At 42.8% G+C, this 25,614-nt stretch overlaps 1 protein-coding gene across 1 annotated transcript in view; it reads left to right on the top strand.

Annotated features, from left to right (window-relative positions):
• The window catches only part of COL5A1 (collagen type V alpha 1 chain), a 243,625-nt gene that overhangs the window by 78,153 nt on the left and 139,858 nt on the right, over nucleotides 1-25,614 (top strand). The window contains 3 exon segments of the mRNA XM_070758910.1: nucleotides 17,154-17,285; nucleotides 17,588-17,746; nucleotides 19,948-20,190. Coding sequence (XP_070615011.1) covers nucleotides 17,154-17,285; nucleotides 17,588-17,746; nucleotides 19,948-20,190 — 534 coding nt within the window.

The raw sequence follows: 25,614 nt of genomic DNA, 5'->3' as shown, positions 1-25,614 counted from the left end.
TAGTATTGTGTGATAGAGAAAATAATTTTTCTCTATCCACCTTTTCTATCCCATGCATGATTTTATACACTTCTTTTACTTTTAGAAATAGCACAGTCAAGTTAAATAGTCCAGGTCATAGACATACAAATGAGTCAATATCTCTCAGTACAATAATCTTATCAGCCATCCCTTAAACGCCGTCTTTCAAGGCTGAAGAGACCAAGGCATTGTAACCTGATATCATAAGGGAGGTGCTCCATTTCCTTGATCATTCTTGTTGCCCTTTTTTGCACCTTTTCCAGTTCCACTATATCCTTCTTGAGGTGCGGTGTCCAGAACTGTACACAGTACTCCAAGTGTGGTCTCACCATCAATTTGTATAGCGGCAATACAACGCTTACTGACCTATTTTCGATTCCCTTCCTAAGCATGGAATGTGCTTTTTTACTGCTGCTGCGCACTGGGTTGACATAATCATTGAGCTGTCCACCAAAACCCCAAGATCCCTTTCTTGGGTTGTCTCGGAAAGTTTTGTCCCCATCAGTTGGTAGGTATAACTGGGGTTCTTTGCCCTGATGTGCATAACTTTGCTTAGGTTAAAATGCATTTTAACCCATATGACAAGCAGATTCTACCTGGAACGGATAAGCACCCAAGCTTGATCCATTTTTGGTGCCCCTCCCTTTCTGCTGACAAAGAAACTGCAAGTATGTGTTTTTCCTTTAGTTATCGCTGTCATAGAACGGTTGGGTTCACACGGCATGGTAACCCCCCCACTTGGCAACCTTATTGTTGCTCTTTACAGCCCAGCCAAAGCTGTAGTCACGGTTGGCTTCCTCTAAACAAGTTGAAGGACAAAGTCCATGGACCCATTTCAAGGTTTTCCCAAAGCACCTGAAGGACAGACAAGGAACAATGGATGGAAACTGGTCAAGGAGAAATTCAACCGGGAAATAAGGAGGAATTTCCTGGCAGTGAGAACAAGCAATCGATGGGATAGAAGTTGCCTTCGGAAGTGTTGGTAGCTTCATCCCTGGAGGCTTTCAACAAGAGGCTGGACTGCCATCGGTCAGAAATGGTGTGGGGTCTCCTGCTTGGGTGGGGGTGGGGGTTGGACTAGATGACCTCCAAGGTCCCTTCCAATGCTGTTCATTTGTGTCTGTATCACTTTGGAAGTTGGACTCAAGATTGAGAAGGATGTTGACAGACTTGAACCCTGGCCCTTATCCTACAAAATACTATACTATATTATAAAAAAAGACCCCAGAAAGAATGCAGAGAAGAGCAACTAATTCCAAGGACCTTGGAATACTAATAACTAAAGTTCTCACACTACTTACCAGAGCTTACAAAACTTTCGCCAGACCCATCCTAGAATACAGCTCATCTGTTTGGAACCCATACCACATTTCTGATTTATTTATTTATTTATTTTGTCTAATACACAATAATATACAATGAAGGTTATAGAGGATATAGTAGAGAAGAAATACGAGATATAGGAGAGACTATAGGACAGGGGACGGAAGGCACTCTAGTGCGCTTATGCACACCTCTTACTGACCTCTTAGGAAACTGGAGAGGTCAACCGTGGATAGTCTAAGGGTAAAATGTTGGCGGTTAGGGGATGATACTACGGAGTCCGGTAATGAGTTCTACGCTTCGACAACCCAATTACTAAAGTCATATTTTTTGCAGTCAAGTTTGGAGCGGTTAATTTTTATTATTTATTTATTTATTTTGTCCAATACAAATTGAAAGTTAAAGAGAATAAAAACATGTAGTAGTAAATATCAGGGAAAGGATGGAAGAAAAGATATGAGATTAGAATACGTCAATGAAGAATACAGGAAAGGATATATGAATGGAAGAAAAGACATAAAATATAGGAGAGACAATTGGACAGGGGATCAAAGGCACACTAGTGTACTTATGCTCGCCCCTTAAATTCCCTGTTAAAGAAAAAAGTCATATTTTGATAAATTTGGAGAAGATTTATTCTAATGTTAAGCTTTAATCTGTTGTGTGCTCTTGTGTTGCTGTGATTGAAGCTGAAGTAGTCTTTGACAGGCAGGACATTGCAACATATGATCTTGTGGGCAATACTTACATCATGTTTAAGGCGTCGTAGTTCTAAGCTTTCAAGACCCAGGATTGTAAGTCTAGTTTCGTAGGGTATTCTGTTTCGAGTGGAGGAATGAAGGGCTATTCTTGTGCAGTATCTTTGAACATTTTCAAGGGTGTTAATATCTGAGATGCGATATGGGTTCCAAACGGATGAGCTGTCTTCGAGGATGGGTCTGGCGAAAGTTTTGTAAGCTCTGGTAAGTAGTTTGAGATTTCCAGAGCATCCTTCGGTCCCTTCCAACTCTGTTAATCTATATCTGTGTCAAGATAGAAAGGCATTTTAAAGGCAGCTTCAAGGGAGGGGCTCCGGTAGACTTCCAATAGGCAAGTACAGTAATACCTCATGATACGAACTTAATTGGTGCAAGGAGGAGGTTCGTAAGACGAAAGGTTCGTAAGACGAAACATTGTTTCCCATAGGAAACAATGTAAAATCAATTAATCCGTGCAACCAAAAAACCCCCCGCAAAAAAACAGCTTTCGGCGACTGCTGGGAAGCGGCACGGGTGTTTTAAAAGGTGACAGCCGGCCTGGGGGGCTTGCCAGCACCCCCCCGAACCGGGGTTCGGGGGGGTGCTGGGAAGCCCCCCAGGCCGGCTGCGACCTTTTAAAACAGCCGCGCCGCTTCCCAGCTGTCTCCCGAAGCCGAACGCGGAAGTTCGGCTTTAGCGTTCGGCTTCAGGAGACAGCTGGGAAGCGGCGCGGGTGTTTTAAAAGGTCGCAGCCAGCCTGGGGGGCTTGCCAGCACCCCCCCGAACCCCGAACCCGGGGTTCAGCAAAATTTTGCCTCTTCTTACGAACTTTGTTCGAGTTACGAACCGGCGTTCGGGAGGCATCTGGGAAGCCCCGCCGCCCGGCTGTCACCTTTTAAAACAGCTGCGCGGCTTCCCAGCAGTCTCCGAACGCCGGTTCGTAACTCGAAAAAAGTTCGTAAGAAGAGGCAAAATTTTTCTGAACCCCGGGTTCGTATCACGAGTTGTTCGTAAGACGAGGGGTTCGTATCTTGAGGTACCACTGTACTGAACCTGCTCTGCTGCTTCTCCCCTTTCTTCCCATGATGCCTTTGGGGAGGCCACGAAAAGCGATTTGTGCTCCCCCCAGGAGATTCCCTAGTAGAGCTTGGCCAAGTTAGTGCTCTTTGAAGCTCAACATGGATTGAAAATGGGCTTCAGAGTAGTTAACCTGTGGCTGAAATGCTCTTCCAGGAAGGCATCTGTGCTTTCCAGCTCTCCATCCTGGGATAGTAGCCAAAGAACACATAATTTTTTCCGTTTTCAACATTTTCCCCCAAGACTTTGAGGATTCTCTCCCCCTCTACTGTTGTGATTTTCATGTTTGCCAGCCAAAATCCTTTTTTAAGAAAAGGATCCCTCCCCACTTTCTCTCTCCATCTTCTTGAGAGAGTGGCTGGAAACCCAGCAGGTTTTATACCATAGAAATGAGCAAAGGGAGAAAAAGAGGAAAATAAATAGGGAACAGACTGGAGAGGGAAGTACAGCAGAAGGAGGACAACTTGGAGTGAGAGGGGGGGGGAAAAAAGAAATAGAAACTCTTTCCCAAACCAAAACCAAAGCACTTTTGCAGGCTGGAAAATATTAGAATTGTCTGTACATTTTGGATTCTATTTCCCCGACTTTTGTATTTCTCATGTCCTGGGCCTGGCTTGGCTCAGCTTGATTCACTCACTCTGGGAGTGAGTCTAGCTACATTAACCCACACACACACCCTCCCGCAATGCCGGTGTGGAAGGGTTACTCTGTTCCTGCTTCTTTTAAAAAAGCAGAAACTCTTTCCCGGAGAACTCCAGCAGAGCACTGGTCTCTCTGAATTGTGCACAAGATCCTGATTTTCTACCTCCACTCCATGAGAAGGACAGATTCATAGAAACATAGAAACATAGAAGTCTGACAGCAGAAAAAGACCTCATGGTCCATCTAGTCTGCCCTTATACTATTTCCTGTATTTTATCTTACAATGGATATATGTTTATCCCAGGCATGTTTAAATTCAGTTACTGTGGATTTACCAACCACATCTGCTGGAAGTTTGTTCCAAAGATCTACTACTCTTTCAGTAAATGGATTCCTCCATTCCCCACTCCCATCCCATTTGGTGCAAGGCACACTTTTCAGAAAATAAGAAACAACACTTAATCCATTATGTGCCAGGCACCAATCCATAAGCTAAGTAAGAATTGGCATTTATTCATTCATTCATTCATTCATTCATTCATTCATTCATTCACTCACTCACTCACTCATTTACTTACTTACTTATTTTGATTGATTGATTGATTGGATTTGTATGCCGCCCCTCTCCGTAGACTCGGGGTGGCTAACAACAGTGATAAAAAACCGAGTCTGCAGAGAGGGGCGGCATATAAATCCAATAAATCTAATCTAGCATGTGACAATCCAATATTAAAACAGCCAAAAACCCTTGTTATAAAACCAATCATACATACAGACATACCATGCATAAATTGTAGAAGCCTAGGGGGAAGAATATCTCAGTTCCCCCATGCCTGACAGCAGAGGTGGGTTTTAATGAGCTTACGAAAGGCAAGGAGGGTGGGGGCTATCCTAATCTCTGGGGGGAGTTGGTTCCAGAGGGCCGGGGCCGCCACAGAGAAGGCTCTTCCCCTGGGTCCCGCCAAACGACATTGTTTAGTTGACGGGACCCGGAGAAGGCCCACTCTGTGGGACCTAACTGGTCGCTGGGGTTCGTGCGGCAGAAGGCGGTCCCGGAGATAATCTGGCCTGGTGCCATGAAGGGCTTTATAGGTCATAACCAACACTTTGAATTGTGACCGGAAATTGATCGGCAAACAATGCAGACTGCGGAGTGTTGGTGTGACATGGGCATATCTAGGAAAGCCCATGATTGCTCTCGCAGCTGCATTCTGCACGATCTGAAGTTTCTGAACACTTTTCAAAGGTAGCCCCATGTAGAGAGCATTACAGTAGTCGAGCCTCGAGGTGATGGGGGTGTGAGTAACTGTGAGCAGTGACTCCCGATCCAGATAGGGCTGCAACTGGTGCACCAGGCGAACCTGGGCAAACGCCCCCCTCGCCACAGCGGAAAGGTGTTTCCCTAATGTGAGCTTGATAAGACATCATGCGCTTCTCTTCAATTGAGGTGGTGAACCCTAAAACTAAATTAAACACATAATGGGAATGTCACTATCAGTTGTTCAATGTAACTGGGAGGAATTATGGCTCCTAGACCAAGAGCTGTAGACCCTCAAAGCAAAAGAGTAATAGACCTCGAAGTTTATGGCGAAGACCTAAATCCTTTTTATGCTGCAAGAGATTTTGATCTGAACGTCAAACCTTTGGTTCCAATGTCCACAGGGACAGCATGGAACTCTGCCAAATCTTGCAGTTCCTGGCCACGGTAGCAGACTGGGGATGAGTTGCTCTGGGCTTGGGGGAGGAGCACGGCTTGTCCGAGGAGACCTGACACCCCCTTGCTTGCTCATGGTGGGGAGCCACGAAAGAAAAATGGCCTTAGGAGATGATAAGAGGATTCCCAGCCTGGTCCAGATTTATGCCAACGAAGAAGCCAATTTAGCTGATCTTGAAAAAAGCAAAGCACACTCCCATCTGCTAATACTTAAATGGGAGACCACCAGGGCATAATACCAGGTCTGATGCTCTGCGGAGCTGCCAGAAAGAAATGCCCAAGACCTCTGTCTGTACGAAGTCCCAGAAGCTGAGCACAGCTAGAGGAGGCATCATCTCTGTGGCAAGAAAGGAAAAAAAAAACCCACCATACTTTTTTAAAAATAGCCTTTATTAAACATAAATATAAAAAACATGAACAAACAAGTATAACAATAACAAACAATACTACAGCAAAAATAACACAAAAGGAATCCTCAATCTGAGTATTGCATTGGCAGTTCTGTGTTAGCAAAAACTTCAGAAGAGAAGGATTTAGGGGTAGTGATTTCTGACAGTCTCAAAATGGGTGAGCAGTGTGGTCGGGCAGTAGGAAAAGCAAGTAGGATGCTTGGCTGTATAGCTAGAGGTATAACAAGCAGGAAGAGGTATATTGTGATCCCCTTATATAGAGCGCTGGTGAGACCACATTTGGAATACTGTGTTCAGTTCTGGAGACCTCACCTACAAAAAGATATTGACAAAATTGAATGGGTCCAAAGACGGGCTACAAGAATGGTGGAAGGTCTTAAGCATAAAACGTATCAGGAAAGACTTAATGAACTCATTCTGTATAGTCTGGAGGACAGAAGGAAAAGGGGGGGACATGATCGAAACATTTAAATATGTTAAAGGGTTAAATAAGGTTCAGGAGGGAAGTGTTTTTAATAGGAAAGTGAACACAAGAACAAGGGGACACAATCTGAAGTTAGTTGGGGGAAAGATCAAAAGCAACGTGAGAAAATATTATTTCACTGAAAGAGTAGTAGATCCTTGGAACAAACTTCCAGCAGACGTCATTGGTAAATCCACAGTAACTGAATTTAAACATGCCTGGGATAAACATATATCCATTGTAAGATAAAATACAGGAAATAGTATAAGGGCAGACTAGATGGACCATGAGGTCTTTTTCTGCCCTCAGTCTTCTATGTTTCTATGTTTCTACACAAAGATAAATATGTACAAAAGTATATCAGTGTAAATTTGGATACAAAACGTTTAACAGAAAAGTCGACCTTTCTGTTGGCTATCAAGGCCTACAGTCTTTTAATGGCTTGCTATAAAAGTCCTATATATTTACGTATGTTCCTTTAATGTCTAGCATCCGATCAATTAACAGTTTTACTATCTTATTTTCCATTAAATATAAATTTATATTACCCTTAATTGATCTTTATCTTCAATCTATCTGTTACTCTACTTGGAAACCACTTCTGGACTTTGTGCTTGAGGCAGGGGGAAAAAAATAAAACTTTGATTTTGGGTTTTATAGATTAGATAGATTTGTTGTGATAGAAATGGCTAGATTCTATTATTGAAAACAAATAAAAAGTTGAGGGTAGATCTTAATGCCTTAATTTACAGCACCAAAGGAGTCAACAGGCACCCCCTGAGGAACTAAATGTGGGTCATCCAGTTAAGTCCTGCTTATCTGGCAGGGTTGATGAGTGAACTATGTTTAGAAAAGAAACGGGGCTGCCATCCCTCCTTATCTCATCCACTTAACCAACCACTCATGGTTGCTTCCTCATGCTATTAGTGACACCAAGGGAGAGATACCAGTTGTGATGAAAATCAACCTAAGCTTTCTTGTAGTAAATGTGGGTTGTGGGAAGCAATTTTAACTCAACAGAAAAGTGTCCTTGAATTCACTTCTTTAATATTTTTTTACTCTGCCCCTCCTGTATTTAGAGGAGCTAAAAAAAAAAAGTTGGTTGGTTCACATTACAGCTAGGCCTACGATGAGAAATGCTGCTGTATTTTCAATTCTCGTTTAGTTTGACCAAGGGATTGGCTTTCAAAATTCCTTCCTAGGGGAAGACAGTGTCAATGGGACAGGATGTACTTCTTTAGCCACGGGACAGGCATGTGTGTGAATGGAAGGGTTTATTTATTTTATTTAGTTATTTATTTGGTCCAATACAAATTGAAAGTTAAAGAGAATAAAAACATGTAGTAGTAAATATCAGGGAAAGGATAGAAGAAAAGATATGAGAATATAATACATCAATGAAGAGTAGAGGAAAGGATATAGGAATAGAAGAAAGGTATAGGACAGCGGTCCCCAAACTACGGCCCGCGGGCCACATGCGGCCCACTGAGGCCATTTATCCGGCCCGCCAGTGAGTGACAAGAGCACAGGGAAAAGAGAGAGAAAAAGAAAGAAAAGGGAAAGAGAGGGAGGGAAGGAGAAGGGGAGAGGAATGAAGGAGGGAAGGAAGGAAGAAAAGAAGGAAGGAAGGAGAAATGGAGGGAACAAGGAAGGAAGGAAGGAAGGAAGGAAGGAAGGAAGGAAGGAAGGAAGGAAGAAAGAATGAAATGAATGGAGGGACAGAGGAAGGAAGGACTGTTTGGGGGAGGGTAATTTTTTAAAATTTTTCTCTCAACATACATTCAAACAACACAGTGTACCATCTAATTTTCCATAAATAAAATGCGGTATTTTGTTAGTAACTAATATCAATCATCAAAAAAGTTGCAAAAGGTTTTTTTTTCTAATTTTGTCATCCAGTTACATTCATTTTCTTTTAATTAAATTCTCTCCTTAATGTTCCTTCAAAAAGTGCAACACCAATTATTAACCATTATGCCAAAGTGCTTCCTTCTTTCTTTATACATTTTTCATAAGCCAAGAAAACCTTGTATAGCCAATCAGATGTTAACAAAAGAAAATTAAAAACAAAACATAAACATATATGAATTTCAGACCTTCTCCCCCCTCTAAATAGTACATTCCCATTTTGATTTTTACTTTAAAACAAGGTATGTGCAATGTGCATAGGGATTTGTTCATAGGTTTTTTATATAGTCCAGCCCTCCAACAGTCCGAGGGACAGTGAACTGGCCCCCTGTGTAAAACGTTTGGGGACTCCTGGTATAGGAGATTTAGGAGAGCAATAGGACGGGACAGAAGGCACTCTAGTGCACTTATGCTCACCCCTTAATGAGGGCGGAGGTCAAGTGAGGAGAGTGAAGAAGAGAGACAGACCGTCTTCTTCTTCATGGAATCATCCTTTCTAGTCATCTACAGCCACTCTTGCTCCCAATCGCTCTGCTCAGGTTCTAAGACTTGGTGGGGGATTTTTTGCAACCCAGGTGGGACTAGGAAAGGGACCTGGCCAACCATCACCATCAGATGGGTTCGTAACTAGCTGACCAACCGTACTCAAAGTGGAGAACTGCATCTACATGGAGGAAAGCGTGCAGTAGAGGGCACCTGTTCTGTCGAGCTCTCTGGTAGACTCCTCCCAAAAATTCACAGGTACAAATTTCAGACACACAGACGTTTGAAAATTCAAAACAATGTTCTTTATAATGAAAATTCCCTTAAACCAAGCCCTCTTTTGGTATAGCAAAGAGTACTCGTCTCCAAACAAACTAGTAATTTATACACGTCCCTTATCAGTCCTGTGATACTTAGCTTGCAGCTGTGAGGCAATTCACAGTCCTTCTTCTTTCACAAAGTGAAACACACTTTGCTCTGGTTTAGTTTCAAAGCGGGGAAAAATCAGCACACAAAAAGTCAAAGTCAGTAAAGCAGTCAGGAAACACAACAAACAATCAGATAATCCTCCACAATGGCCAAACCCACAGGCTGCTATTTATAGCAGCCTCACTAATTACCACAGCTCCACCCAACCACAGGTGGCCTCATTTTCTTTGATAATAATCTCTCAGTTGTTGTTGCCTATGCATCGCTCTCCGCATGCGTGGCTGTATCATTAACACTTGTTCCAAGTCCAAAGAGGAGCTAGATAATTGATCTCCTTCTGAGCTGTCTGCCCCACTCTCCTCCTCCCTGTCACTCATGTCTTCTTGGTCAGAGGAGCCTTCATCAGCAGATTCCACCGGGGGCAAAACAGGCCTGCAGGATGTGGATGTCTCCCCCACATCCACAGTCCTTGGGGCAGGAGCTGGGCCAGAGCTAACCACAACAGCACCAAGGCTCTGTTTTAGGCCCAGGACTCTTCAACACTGTTCTCTGTAATCTGGCCGCGTATGCGACAACAAACATCCATGCAGCACTTTCCAACTGACACACACTTGTGATGAGTAGGGTGAGGGGTGTGGGAAGGGGTGTGACTCTGGCAACAAGGAGGCTTTGACTTGGAGGGCCTCTTCTGTTCTTGCTATTTATTTTATTTATTAGTTTAATTTGTATGCCGCCCAGAGCTCTGGAGCCTGGCCGGCTCGCCCCTAGCCACACCCCTCAGCCACCCCATTGGCAGCAGGCTGAACCAATCTCCATGAGAATTGGGCCATAGAAGAGGCACTGAGAGGAGAGGCGGGAGGGTAGAAGGGACTATTCTCCAAAGCTAAGTCCTGACTTTCATCCCACCAAGTATTGGTAATGGCAACCATATCATGTTTGGTCTCGTGTTCTAGTACTTCACTCTGTTCATTCCTCAAAGTTTGAGCATTAGTGTAGTCGGTATTCTTCCGACACCTCCTACTTTGTCTCTGATTTTTTTCTTCCTTCCCATAATTACCCACCTCCTTGTCTGATTGATTATCTTGGGGTTTATGCTTGGGATTAGGTTGTAAATAACCTAAAGATTGGTTGCCCTCCACCTTCAGCTGTTGTTCAAAGCCTTCCGAATAAGCTAAGCCAGTCATTTTCCACACTCGTCCCGTTTTTTGTGAGGTGCAGCCCATCCCTTGCCAGGGGATGTAGGCAGTGCAGACTGTGGTCTGGGAATCCGGAGGCACCAACCCTTGAGCCAGTGGTCCATTTCCAAAATGCTTTGTTCACTCATTGAATGTTGACCTTTTCTTTTTTTTTTTGGAAGTGCAGAGGAAAACAGCACTTGTGCTTCTAACTCCTTAACTTTCTTGCCAAGCTACTCATCGTCTCTAGCGCTGGCCCAGGAAATGGCGCTTCCCGGGGGACACTGTTGCGCATTCTCTAATTTTGTAATCACAGTTCAGCCAACTTGAGGGGAAATCAGGCAACTGCCTTTGTTTTGTTTTGAAATATTTGGCATACAGTTAAAGGAAGATAAATGACTTATTTTGGCATGTGGCAAGAAGCCTCTTTGCCTCTATAGGTTGGGATGTCGTGATGGGAACAAACTTCTAATATTATCTGGTTCAGCAAGAACCCCCCCACCCCAAAATGTACAAAGGATGATCTCTTCCTCTCTCAATGCCTGGAAAAGGAAGGGAGGGAGGAAGGGAGAGAGAGAGAGAAAGAGAGGGAAAGTGAAAGAGAGAGGGAATGAAGAAAGAGAGGGGGGAGAAGAGAGAGAGACACAGGGAGAGAGACAGATTGAGAGACAGATGGAGAAGGAAAGATGAAAAAGGAGCGGAAGAGGGGGAGAGAGAGAAAGAGAGGCGGGAAAGTGAAAAAGAAGGGGAGAGAAAGAGAGAAGGAAGAGAGAGACAGACAGACAGGGAGAGATAGAGAAACAAATGAGAGGGAGCCCTCTGGATCTCCAGCTTGGTCACATAGGGTGAAGTCACAACGCATGAAAGAAGAGTGAGTGAGCCGAGAACGAGTCTTCGGAGAGGGGCAGCATACAAATCTAATAAATTATTTTATTTTATTTATTCATTTGTCCAATACACAAATACATAGGAAGAAAAATAGACATGTAGTAATATATATAAGGGTAAAGTGAACTTAGAGGAGAGGACATATGAAAGAAAGAGAATATATATGATCAGTGAGAGAAAGGAAAGACAATTGGACAGGGGACGAAAGGCACACCAGTGCACTTATGTACGCCCCTTACTGCCCTCTTAGGAACCTGGAGAGGTCAATGAATGAATGAATGAATGAATGAATGAATGTAGAGGGAGAGTCAGACAAGGAAGGAGAGTGAGAGGGGGGAGAGAGAAAGAGAGAGAGAGATTTTTTCATTAATGTCCTTATAATGAGTTCAAGTAGCTATACAAGAGGAGAAATTTGGCCAACCTCTTGGCTTCGAAAGTGGTTGTAACCTGTGATGATATAAGGCAACAGGGACACTCTCTCAGTCAAATTCTCCTGCATTCTGACCTCCCAAAAGAAGCCGTTTTATTAGGGTCTTGGTAGTGGATTCTGTATACAAATGAAATCCATCCTGGGGATTTTGCTTTGTTTGTTTGCACAATTGATCCGGCCACCCATCTCACAGCAGGGACAAATCGAATAAATGAATGAATGAATGAATGAATGAATGAATGAATGAATGTATGTAGAGGGAGAGTCAGACGGGGAAGGAGAGTGAGAGGGGGGAGAGAGAAAGAGAGAGAGAGATTTTTTCATTAATGGCCTTATGATGAGTTCAAGTAACTATACAAGAGGAGAAATTTGACCAACCTCTTGGCTTCGAAAGTGGTTGTAACCGGTGATGATATAAGGCAACAGGGACACTCTCTCAGTCAAATTCTCCTGCATTCTGACCTCCCAAAAGAAGCCGTTTTATTAGGGTCTTGGTAGTGGATTCTGTATACAAATGAAATCCATCCTGGGGATTTTGCTTTGCTTGTTTGCACAATTGATCCGGCCACCCATCTCACAGCAGGGACTCTGAGCAGCTGTACAAGAGAAAGCCAAGAATTAGAGTCACAATCCAAATAATAATGGTGTGCCAAAACCAAATTCCAACTTACAATGCAAACAACCTCAGCTGGCCATGCTCTCGCCCTGCCTCCCAGCCCACATGCCTGGGAGGGACAGCCCAGGTTTCCTTGCCTTGCAAAGGCCAAGGGAGCCATCTGGATCTCCAGCTTGGTCACATTGGGTGAAGTCCCAGCGCATGAAAGAAGAGTGAATGAGCCGAGAGAAAAGGAAGCTACAGTGATTTGGAGTTAAGATCCTGAAACAGAGAGAGGCAAAAGCTTTATTTTTTTAAAAAAGTTTTTATTTACAAATATACAAAACATAAAAGACAATCATAACAGTTGACATTGGAACCTATTACATTACAATATGTCTGAATGTAAAAAAATATGACAGTCAATAAACATATAGACTTACAGGAGGAAAAAGAGGGGGAAAAAGAATAGAGAGAAAGTAGAGAGAAGAAGAGGAGAAGAAAAAAAAAGGTGAAGCAAAGAAGAGGAAAGAAAAAGAGAGAAGGGTGGGCGAGTGTACAGTGGAGCTGTGTTGAGAATGTGAACTAGTTTTAAATTTGTTAGCTCATTGCCTTAGATTGAGATTAGTCATATAGATAGGAAGAAGCCGGCGTTGAATTAATCACGGTATAGAGATTTTGGAACTAAAAATAAAATTTCATCTTTATACATCCGATATCTCTTGCAACAATTGGAAAAGAAAAGAAGGGGTTTTATACTAGATTTGTGTCTGATCTAATATATACAGATCATTCCATTGTTTAAGCAAATTGTTCTCTTTTTTTTAACCACCTATAAAAGGGATCCCAACAATTATTAAATGAAGACTCGGTTTCATTTCTAACTGCCCTGGTTAGCTTAGTCATCTCTGCACAGTATTTAATTTCTTTTACTATAGCATCTTCTGGGGGTATATCTTCATTTTCCCACCACTGCACGAATGTTAGTCTGGTGCAGTGGTTAGAGAACAACGTACAAAGCAGAAACAGTGGACATAGGGAGAGTTTGCAAAAACAGAAAAGCATGAAAATTTAACGGATTTAACAGATTAACAGAGTTGGAAGGGACCTTGTAGGTCATCTAGTCCAACATCCCCCCCCCGCCCAAGCAGGAGACCCTACAATAGTGACGGAAAAGCCTTTTTTCCTTGGCTGCCGAAATACTGTGTGTGCATGCTATCGCACATGCGTGTGTACCCACATACATAATTTAAAAGCCCCCCTCTCCCATTTCATGACTCGCCAAGCTCCAGAGGTTTTCTTGGAGCTTAGGGAGGCAAAAATGCTCCCCACTACCACCCTGGAAGCAGTGAAAGACTACCAAAATTTTTACTACAACACTGTGGGTGTGGTTTATGCAAGAGGCCCTGTATTTTCTTTCAACATCTTTCAGTGCAAATTGGGTGCTCTGGGGTGGAGCTCCATTTGGTAGTAAAATTTTTGGTAGCCCTTCACTGACCTATGTATATTTGTATGTATTAAGGTAATATAGCTTTAAATGTATTACTGAGTTCCAATTGGCTGTGGTGTTGCAAGTTACCATAAGAGGGCGATAGAGATCATGACTCTCCCTCTCTGCTGATTCATTCGTTATTGACACTATTGATATAGTGTTATTGATAGTTTGATGTATTTGTAAGCTGTAATGTATGTCTGATATATAAGACAAAGACAGGCTGGTAAGATTATTGTACTGAGAGATATTGACTGATTTGTATGTCTATGACTTGGACTATTTAACTTGACTGTGCTATTTCTAAAAGTAAAAGAAGTGTATAAAATCATGCCTGGGATAGAAAAGGTGGATAGAGAAAAATTCTTTTCTCTATCACACAATACTAGGACAAGGGGGCCCTCCCTAAAGCTCATAAGTAAGAAAGCGAGGACAAATACAATAGTACCTCTAGATACGAGCTGCTCCACATGTGAGCATTCCAAGTTACGAGCCGAGACGCAAGCAAAATTTCTGTTTGACACCCGAGCTCAAATTCGGGATACGAGCCGAGCTTCCACTAGGTGGCGCAAGAATTCCTTGCTTTCAGTTATCTTGGCGCGAAAAACAAAGTCTAAAGGCATTCGTTCGAGATGCGAGTTGATCGACATACGAACTCGGGTCTGGAACGAATTAGACTCGTATGTCGAGGTACCACTGTAAAGGGAAGTATTTCTTCACCCAGAGGGGCCTTGAGGGTTGACGGAATTCATTTCCAGAAGAGGTCGTGACATCTGTTAGCCTTGATAGCTTCAAGGCAGGATTAGACAGATTCATGGATGCCAAGTGTATCGGTGGTTATTGAAATGGATGTCCAAGTGCCGCCTCTATGTGGGTTGAGGCAGGAAAGGTTTCCAGAGGGTTTTGCCTTCTCTCAAGATCCCCATGGACAATTGGTGGGCCACTGTGTGACACAGAATGCTGGACTCCATGGGCTTTGGCCTGATTCAGCATGGCTCTTCTTATGTTCTTAAACACGAATTGCACTTTAACATATCTGTGTGTATGACTGGATAATCACTCATATCTTCTGGATAGCTACTGCAATCCCACATTTTCTCTGTGTGTGTCCTTGATAACTCAAGGGTTGTTCTGCATACTCCTTAACATGGAAACATATTACTTTTAGAAGAAATATCTTTCCTCTAAAAGTAATGTGTTTCCATCAGGGTTTTTTTTAGGTTAATATATAGGGTTATTTTTTCAGAAGCTGTTTCCTACGGTGTTCAATTTGAGTGTATTGGTTTCTTCTATTTTCATATAAGGGGTCATTTTTGCAGAAGCTGTTTGCTGCTTATTGTGTTTAATTTGGTGTGATCTTCTTGTTTAGTTTTGGGATTCTTGTTTGTTCTTTGAGTTTCAGAGTAGCTAGTTGCTTCTAGATTCTTTACTTTTTCTTCCAGTAATTCATAGGATTTCCATATGATGCAGTACATATATAGTTTGGGTCTTCTTTGTGCATAACTTCAAACATACATCATATTTTGCAAGTCACTATAATGTCAATCTCTATGTCCTTTTTTGGGATAAATTAAAAATTTCTAAAGTAAAGTGGAAATTGAAAAGATGGGTAAGGGGGTGCACTTGTTTGTGTGTTGGGGAAGAGTGCCAACAGTCATTTAGGGCTCCGGTTTTTCATAGCAATGTCAATAACACTTTGACTTATATGGCCGGGGTGGCGCAGCAGGTAGAGTGCTGTACTGCAGGCCACTGAAGCTGACTGTAGATCTGAAGGTCAGCTGTTCAAATCTCATCACTGGCTCAAGGTTGACTCTGCCTTCCATCCTTCCGAGATGGGTAAATGAGGACCCGGATTGTAGGGGCAATATGCTGGCTATGTTAAAAAGTGCTATTGCTAACATGTTGTAAGCCACCCTGAGTCTAAGGAGAAGGGAGGCATAAAAATTGAATGAATGAATGAATGAATGAATGAATGAATGAATAAATAAATAAATAAAATAAATAAATAGAATGAATGAATGAATGAATGAATGAATGAATGAATAAATAAATAAATAAATAAATAAATAGTGCTTCCCAGTGCTTTATAGCCCTCTCTAAGAGGTTTACAGAGTCAGCCTCTTTCCCCCAACAATCTGAGTCAACCTTGAGCCGGTGAGAATTGAACTGCTGGCAGTCGGCAGAATTAGTCTGCAATACTGCTTTCTAACCTCTGAGTCACCACAGCTGTTAGATAGATATAGAGACAATACAGGGGTAGGGAATGTTGATTCTTCTATGACTTGTGGACTTCAGCTCCCAGAATTCCTGAGTTAGCATGATTGGCTCAGGAATTCTAGGAGTTGAAGTCCACAAGTCATAGAGGAGCCAACGTTCCCTACCCTTGCCAGACAGACAGACAGACAGATGATAGACAGGCAGAAATAGATAGCAGTAGCCTTTAGACATATATACCACTCCATAATCTTTTTGCAGACCCCTCTAAGTGGTTTACAGAGTCAGTATATTGCCTCCAACAATCTGGGTTCTCATTTGACCGACTTTGGAAAGAGGGTAGGCTAAACCAGTGTTTTTCAACCAGTGTGCCGTGGCACATTAGTGTGCCACGAGACATGGTCAGGTGTGCCGCGAAGCTCAGCAAGAGAGAGAAAGAGAGAGAGAGAAAGAAAGAAAGAGAGAGAGAGAGAAAGAAAGAAAGAAAGCAAGAGAGAAAGAGAGGGAGAGAAAAAAAGCAAGAGAGAAAGAGAGAGAGAGAGAAAGCAAGAGAGAGAGAGAAAGCAAGCAAGAGAGAGAGAAAGAGAGGCAGGGAAGGAGGGAGAGATAGAAAGAGAGCAAAAAAGAGAGGAAGGAAGAGAGAAAGAAAGAGGGATGGATAGAGAGGGGAAGGAAGCAAGAGAGAGAAAGAGGGAGAGAAATAGAGAGAAAGGGAGGAAGAGAGAGAGATTTTTTTTTGTCCAAACTTTTTTTAGCCCCCCCACTCCCCCCTGCTCAATGTGCCCCATGATTTTGTAAATGTAAAAAATGTGCCGCAACTCAAAAAAGGTTGAAAATCACTGGGCTAAACCAACCTTGAGCCTTGTGAGAGTCAAATTGCCAAATTGCAGGTAGCAGAAGTAGCCTGCAATGCTGCACTCTAACCACTGCGCTAGCAAGGCTCATAGACACAGAGAACCGGAACAGACAGCACAGCAGGCGTTTTGTGGGTGTTTCCTCACCCATTTCCTGAAATTCCAGATGCATGGGAATTCTGCTCTTTTCCCATTCAAAATGTTCAGAAAAATGGTGGGATGGGTTTCTCTTTTAAGGGGGGGGTGTCTCTTAAACCAGGAGGGGCTCCCATCACTGTGGTCTGTTCTTTCCCCGCAGGGTGACATCCAACAACTGCTCATTGTCTCGGACCATCAAGCTGCCTACGACTACTGTGAACACTACAGCCCAGATTGTGACACAGCCGTGCCGGACGTGCCCCACTCTCAAGACCCGAACCCAGATGAATACGTGAGTGTGGGAGGGGCTGGGGGCCTGAGGGGCTGCTGGAGGATTCTGTCCCGGCCACCCACAGCCACGGGCTGAGTTGGGCAGGGTGGAGTTAGGATTGGGGGCTGGAGTTAGGAGACACACCGCGGAGGTTAAGTTCAAATTTGTTAATTTGAAATATGCTTATTGTTGGAGTTGGGCTCAGACCAGAAGCACTTGCTACACCTGTCGCCTGTGGGCTTCCTGTGAGTGAATTCCACAGTTTCATGGTGTCCTCTATTGATGCCTGTTGCCGTTTCAGTCAACTTTCCTTGCTTTCACAGTACCCAGATGGGAACGACAACATGGAAGTTGAAGGAGAAACTTACTATTATGAATACCCCTACTATGAGGATCTCGACGAGACAGGCAAACCCACCCCGACCACCACCCAACCTGTGGAAACAGATGAAGTAGCCAGGGAAGTGATTGACACCACCGAGGTAAAGTGCAGGGAGAGGGTGGGGCTGGGTGCCAGCGTGAGGTGGACCAATGGGTCTCTTTGGGTCTGGAAGGAGGGAAGGTGCAACGGAGCCTGTAACACTGGTTGCACCAACACTGGGTTGTTCCCAGTGTTGAAACCTGAGAGAGGCGAAATGACTAGTATTTATTAAATATATTTAGATTCCCCAGTTTGGCTTGGGACACTTTTGCACATGTAAACACACGAACTGGGAGCAAGAAGTTTTAGAACCCCATACTGGGGGGTATGAAAACATGGATTTAACAGTTTCAAAATTATAGTGTACAGTGATCCCTCGATTTTCGCGGGTTCAAACTTCATGAAACGGCTATACCATGGTTTTTCAAAAAATATTAATTAAAAAATACTCCGCGGTTTTTTTTCTATACCACTGTTTTTCCCACCCGATGACGTCACACGTCATCACCAAGAGTCACTTCTCTCTCTCTTTCCTGTCATTCTCTGCTTCAATCATTTTCTCATTTCTCTTTTTTTCTCCCCTTTTTCCTATCATTTCTCTCTCTCTACCTTCCACTCTCCCCCCTCTTGCTCTCTCTCTCTCTTTCTCCCTCTCTCTCTCCCTCTCTCCTTTCTATCTCGCTCTGTCTGTTGTTCTCTCTCTGTGAGAATGCCTGCCCCGCCTCTCCTGCAGCCCCCTCACTGACAGCTTGGACGAAAGCGCTCTCAGCTAAGGGACTGCAAGAGGGGCGGGGCGGGCATTCTCAAAGTGCTCAGAGCAGCTAGCAGCCGAATGAGGAGGACGAGAAGCCGTAGCCGCCAGCGCTGCTGCAGGAGGACCCGTGCCACAAGAAAGCCGATGAGAGGGGCGGATCGGGTGGGCGGGGGGTAGCAGCGAGGGGGCCGGAGGCTCTGGGGAGGCGGGGGCGGCCGACATTCAAAACAATCTTTGCCGGCCCCTGCACTTTCGTTGCTCCCCGCCCCCAACTTCAAGCCCGGCTCCTTGCGCGGCCTTGGAAAAGGGTGCGCAGGGGTAGTTTTTGGCTGTCCATAGCCAAAAATGGTGTTTTTACTTCCGCATCTCTACTTCGCGGAAATTCAACTTTCGCGGGCAGTCTGGAAACGCAACCCCCGCGAAAATCGAGGGATCACTGTATATATAAATTATACAGCAGTGGCCAAAGTTGTAGAAAACATTTGGAAAAAAGAGTATTTTTGAGATAGCTAACGACACCACTTTTTGTGGGAGTAGTACTATAAAATTATATATCAATGGAAAGATAATTTAATCAAGAGTGGAATGCAATAACTTTTATGCCGGATTTGCTGTTAGAATAGCATTTATAAAGAAGAAAAGTGAAATATGTAGAAAAATGAGATATGTAAACATTATCACCTAAAAAAAACCCAAGATGTATAAAAATGATCACCATGTCAGTTAATACTTTGTTGTGTAACTTTTAGCTTTACAACGTCTTCTGCAACACTAGCTCTTAAAGCAATAGTGTTCTATTACATGTAGCATACATTGGTGATTTGTGTTATATATTGCTAAACCCAACTAATGTATGAGGGTTGCCCAGAAAGTAATGCACCCCCCTTTTTTCCCCTCAGCCTACAGTAATAGTACGAATGCAAAACTTTGGATATACATTATTTGAATTGTCAGGAGTGTGTGTGTAAATTTTGCGTTTCTTCAGACAGAGAGGGTAGCTGCAGCCGTGTTTTGAAACGGCATCTCTAAGTGATGTACGTTACAAGCAGCGTGTCGTCATTGAATTTCTCACTGCGGAGAAAGAAACTGTTGAGAACATTCACAAACATTTGTGTACAGTTTATGGAGAATCTGCAGTCGACAGAAGTACGGTTAGTCGCTGTGCACAGGGGGTGAGGCCATTAGAGGATTCAGACAATGCAGAAATGGCTTCGTGCCCTAGTGTCTTGCTGGAAGAAGGCCATAGAACAGGGCGGAATGTAGAAGAAACATCATTCTTTCTTACGTGTAAGTTTCATTGTGTTCAATAAATAATTGTTGAAGAAAAAAAATGAGGTGCATTACTTTCTGGGCGACCCTCCTATATAGTATTAACACACACCTCCAATGTCTTTGTGTCTATGTGAGTGTTCTGTTTGTGCTGCGTGGATGGCACAGTCTGCGCCTCTAGGCTGTCCTGGGCAGAGTTTGTGACAGCCCACCTGCCTTTCATCTCCTCTTTCAAACAGAGTCCCACCCCTCTGCCCACCCCGCCACTGGTGGTGGAGGAGATCCAGGAGGAGATCCCCAAGGGAGAGGATGGACTGCCGATAGATGAGTACGACTATGGGACCATAACAGAGGAGTACTACACGCCCCTCCCCTACGACGATCTCAACTATGAAGACCTTGACAATCTCGACAAGCTCCCGGAAGGTGGCATTGAGGCAGAAGTACCCACCAGCACAGTCCTCACCTTCAATGAAACGGAGGTAAGTGGCTTCTTTCCTTCTTCTCCAGGAAGCATTTAGGTTCACAGGCGAAGCGAATGGAACAAGCACGTGGAGCAGTTGTAAAGGCAGACTCAGGGCTTTGAGCAAAAAGCCATTTGGGTCTAGGACAGGAGTGTCAAACTCAATTTCATTGGGGGCTGCATCAGGGTTGTGTTTGACCTGGGGTGTGCTGATTCAAGTCTTTAACTCCTTTAGTTAGTGTTGCGGTTGGCTCTGGCCCAGCTCCTGCCCCAAGGAATGTGGAGGTGGATGCAGGGGAAACATCAACATGTCATAGGCCTGTTTTATTGCCGACAGAGTCAGGTAGTGCAGTTTCCTCGGACGAAGAAGAAGGTGGGAGTGACTTGGAAGAGGGGGGCTTGGCACACAGCCCAGGAAGTCAATCTCCATTATCTTCGGTCGATTCGGATGCGGAGGTCTCGGACCCACGCAGGCACAGAGTTATGCATAGAAGAGACCAATTGAGGACATATTACAGGAGATAAGAGAGGCCACCTGTGTTTGGGTGGGGCTCCAGTAATTAGAGCTGCTGATACAAATAGCAGGGTGTGGGCTTGGCCGTTGTAGAAGATTATCTGATCACAGTTTTTCAGGATCGTGCCTTGCTGTTTTCCGGACTTTGTTGATTTTTCATGCCTTTGAAACCAAAGCAGAGCAAAGTATGTGTGTCTCACTTCGTTGGAAGAAGAAGGGCTGTGACCTTTCTTCACAGCTGCTAGCTAAGTACTTAAGAACTGATTAAGGGAATTGTACAGCCTACAAGGTTGTTTTGGGACGAGTGCTCTTTGCATTACAAAAAGGGTGCTTTGTTTTGTTTTGAATTTTATGATAAAGAACGTTGTTTTGAATTTTCAAACGTGTGTGTGTCTGAAATTTGTACCCTTGAATTTTCGGGAGGCTCATACCAGACCGGCAGAATAGTTAGAGGGCTAGAAACTAGTGGGTCCCCAAACGAAAACAATGGTATATCTCTGCTGAATTCTTCTCCCTGGTTTGCCTCTACATTCTGTGTTACATCTGGCAAGGCTCTGATTACTTTGCCGTGCGTGGACCTTTGAAGTTCTTCCAATTCTGCTTCTGTAAATACTTTATTTTTAAACAATATTATATATTTGTTTCATAATATAAATCAATGTTGATCTGCTAGCCTCTGTTCTGTTATTTCTGATTCTGGCTGTTGTTCTTTCCAGAATTGGTGCATTTGTTTCAAATATCTTCTTCTTGTTGGACTTGATCTGTAATAAAATATATCATGTCTTTGTTTTCTTTTTTACATTTTTAAAAAATTTTATTTCACATCTTTGCACCACAAATATACAATATCATTTTCTCAATTATTATACAATACTCTTATGCAGCAGTCTTCAAACTTGACAACTTTAAGATGGACTTCAACAGGATAGCTAGTTGAAGAATTCTGGGACTTGGAAGTCCACAAGTCTTAAAGTTTGAAGACCTCTGTTCTTATATATATATTTTCTGTTTCATTAAAACAATTATTATTTTTATACCATCAAGACTGTATTTTTGCCATCCCTTATTTCCCTTTTTTTATTTGCCACAACTCTTCTCCTCCCCTCTACTCTTACTTTCCCGTCCTTCTCTACATCCCTTTTCTCTCTCCTACTGTCTCCTCTTCCCTTCTCTCCTACCCTCTTTTCCCCTCCTGAGCCTCTTCAGATCATTTCTTTGTTTTCAATGAACTGTATATTTGTGATTGGTAAACACCTTTATTTCCAGCAGTTCTGCAGCTGCTGACCCTGCTTGCTCAGCCTACAGCCTTGCATCCTGTATCCCATTTATCACATGATTACTATGTTGTTGTTGTTGTTGTTGTTGTAGATCATCGCAGAGTCAACCAGATGTTCAGACAGGGTTTGGCATTTTTGCCTACCTACCCATTACAATTGGTACTACCCTTTCTCGCCTTTGCCATAGTTGTTCTATTTCTATTTGTCGGTACAGTGATACCTTGTCTTACAAACTTAATTGGTTCCGGGACGAGGTTCTTAAGGTGAAAGGTTTGTAAGATGAAACAATGTTTCCCATAGGAATCAATGGAAAAGTGATTAATGCGTGCAAGCCCAAAATTCACCCCTTTTGCCAGCCGAAGCACCCGTTTTTGCGCTGCTGGGATTTCCCTGAGGCTCCCCTCCATGGGAAACCCCACCTCTGGACTTCTGTGTTTTTGCGATGCTGCAGGGGAATCCCAGCATCACAAAAACGAGTGCTTCACTGGCAACGGAAGTCCGGAGGTGGTGTTTCCCGGCGAAGGGAGCATCAGTGAAATCGCAGCATCGCAAAAACACTGAAATCCTCGAAACCCCACCTCTGGACCTCTGTGTTTTTGAGATGCTGTGATTTCACTGAGGTTCCCCTCGCTGGGAAACCCCACCTCCAGACTTCCGTTGCCAGCAAAGCGCCCGTTTTTGCACTCCCGGTGATTCCCCTGCTGGGATTCTCCTGCAGCATCACAAAAACACAGAAGTCTGGAGATGGGGTTTCCCATGGAGGGGAGCCTCAGGAGAATCCCAGCAGTGCAAAAAAAAGGGTGCTTTGCTGGCAGCGGAAGTCCGGAGGCGGGGCATCCCAGCGGCGGAGGTGGGTTTGTAAGGTGAAAATAATTTGTAAGAAGAGGCAAAAAAAATCTTAAAGCCCGGGTTTGTATGTCGAAAAGTTTGTATGACGAGGCGTTTGTAAGACGAGGTATCACTGTATTTGTAGTTTGTTTGTTTGTTTGTTCATTAGATTTGTATGCTGCCCTTCTCCGAAGACTCGGGGTGGCTCACAAGATAACTTTGCTATCCTCCTCTTCCTCATCATCATCATTGCATGAAACTCAGTCAACTGAACATTTAAGAATGTATCACAAATACCATTGACTGGCGTTGATGGTTGGTACGCATTGGTGCCTGGCATGCTAGGTATCAATTAAGTATCTTCATATATGTATGATATTCTGAGTAGTGCAGTCTTTTGCAGTTCCGTTATTGCAGGAAGCTGCAATTTCTTTTTCTTTTGTAAAGTTGTTTTTAATTTTTCCATTATATAAACATAAAAAAAACATTATTTTGCCATCAGCAGTGTGTTTTCTGGCTATGTATTTTTTTCTTATACCTTTTTACAGTTTTCTCTCATTACATTTCCTTTTTGTTCTTTTCCCAATATATTACATATTTTATCTTGATATATCAGGATGCTTGGCTGCATATATATATAGTAGGATGCTTGGCTGCATAGCTAGAGGTATAACAAGCAGGAAGAGGGAGATTGTGATCCCCTTATATAGAGCGCTGGTGAGACCACATTTGGAATACTGTGTTCAGTTCTGGAGACCTCGCCTACAAAAAGATATTGACAAAATTGAACGGGTCCAAAGACGGGCTACAAGAATGGTGGAAGGTCTTAAGCATAAAACGTATCAGGAAAGACTTAATGAACTCAATCTGTATAGTCTGGAGGACAGAAGGAAAAGGGGGGACATGATCGAAATATTTAAATATGTTAAAGGGTTAAATAAGGTTCAGGGGGCAAGTGTTTTTAATAGGAAAGTGAACAGAAGAACAAGGGGACACAATCTGAAGTTAGTTGGGGGAAAGATCAAAAGCAACGTGAGAAAATATTATTTTACTGAAAGAGTAGTAGATGCTTGGAACAAACTTCCAGCAGACGTGGTTGGTAAATCCACAGTCACTGAATTTAAACATGCCTGGGATAAACATAGATCCATTGTAAGATAAAATACAGGAAATAGTATAAGGGCAGACTAGATGGACCATGAGGTCTTTTTCTGCCGTCAGTCTTCTATGTTTCTATATTTCTATTACATACCTTAGTCATTTGCTTTTTTCAGTTCCACACACTTTTCTTTTTTTCAATCCACTTATAAAACATCTCCCTAACTGCATAATATTCTATCTGTTCTTTATCTCTAATTGCTAATGTTAGTCTGTTCATTACTGCACATTCTAATATTTTCCGTAATCACTTTTTCTTCCTCAAGTAATTTTCCATTCTCCCAATACAATTCTAGCTGCAGTTACTACATGTATCATCAAATATCTATCTGCTTTTCCATAATTTTATGGCAATATCCCTAGCAAAATTGTCTCTGGTTTCAGCTCAATACATTGCTGCATCATCTCTTCTAACCACATCTTAATTTTAGTCCAATATATTTTAGCTTGTGCACAAGTCCACCACATATGATGATGTGATCCCGGTAGTTGGTGACATTTCCAGCCTTTCACCGATCTGTCTTTAAACATCCTTGCCAATTTCACTGTAGATAAGTGCCATCTGTTAAACTTCTTATACAAATTTTCTTTATATGCAGTTGAAAATGTTAATTTATAGTTATCTCCCATAGTTTCTGCCACTAGTCTAGTTCAATCATATGGCCAACATTTTTGGCCCATACTATCATTGTTCCTTTAACTTGCTCTTCCGCTAGGTGTACACCCAAAATATAATTATGTAGTTTCTTTATTAATTTCTCACCTACTGCTATTGAATTTTTTGATGTATTTTGTAAAATTCTTGAACATTGTGCCAAGTCCCCTGATGATAATGAACATCCCTGTTACATGTTTCATCCATAATTACATAGTTTTGATGGCCAAAAGGCAATATTTTGTTATTTTTTTCCAGTTCTTTTTCTTCTCCTGGTAGAGCAATATCAATAATGCTTTAGTTTTTGACAACTGTGATGATGATGATGATAATGATATTATTATTATTATTATTATTATTATTATTAATAATAATAATAATAATAATTTATTTATTATTATTTATTTATTCATTTATTCATTTGTCCAATACACAAATACATAGGAAGAAAAATAGACATGTAGTAATATATATAAGGGTAAAGGATATATGAAAGAAAGAAAATATATATGATAAGTGAGAGAAAGGAAAGACAATTGGACAGGGGACGAAAGACACACCAGTGCAATTATGTACACCCCTTACTGGCCTCCTAGGAACCTGGAGAGGTCAATCATGGATACAATACAACACAGCAAACGAGATCACTATGCTGGATTTCGTATTTCATCATCAGTCGGGTGCTTCCCAAGCACCTAGGACTGCGTGATGTAGCAGTGAATTATGTTTGCCGATCCCAGTAAAGCGGCCTTTTGCAATTGACAGATGGAGATTTTGTCAATTCCAATGGTTTTCAAATGTCCGCTGAGATCCTTTGCCACTGCACCCAGTGTGCCAAGTACCACTGGGACCACTTTCACTGGCTTATGCCAGAGTCGTTGCAGCTCGATTTTTAGATCTTCATATTTCACTAATTTCTCTAGCTGCTTCTCCTCAATTCTGCTGTCTCCTGGGATTGCGATGTCGATGATCCATACTTTCTTTTTCTCCACAATCAGGATGTCTGGTGTG

Source organism: Erythrolamprus reginae, chromosome 8, assembly GCF_031021105.1.
Source record: "Erythrolamprus reginae isolate rEryReg1 chromosome 8, rEryReg1.hap1, whole genome shotgun sequence".
Lineage (NCBI taxonomy): Eukaryota > Metazoa > Chordata > Lepidosauria > Squamata > Dipsadidae > Erythrolamprus > Erythrolamprus reginae.
Note: the sequence above shows the minus strand (reverse complement) of the source record. Positions and strands in the feature narration are given on the sequence as shown.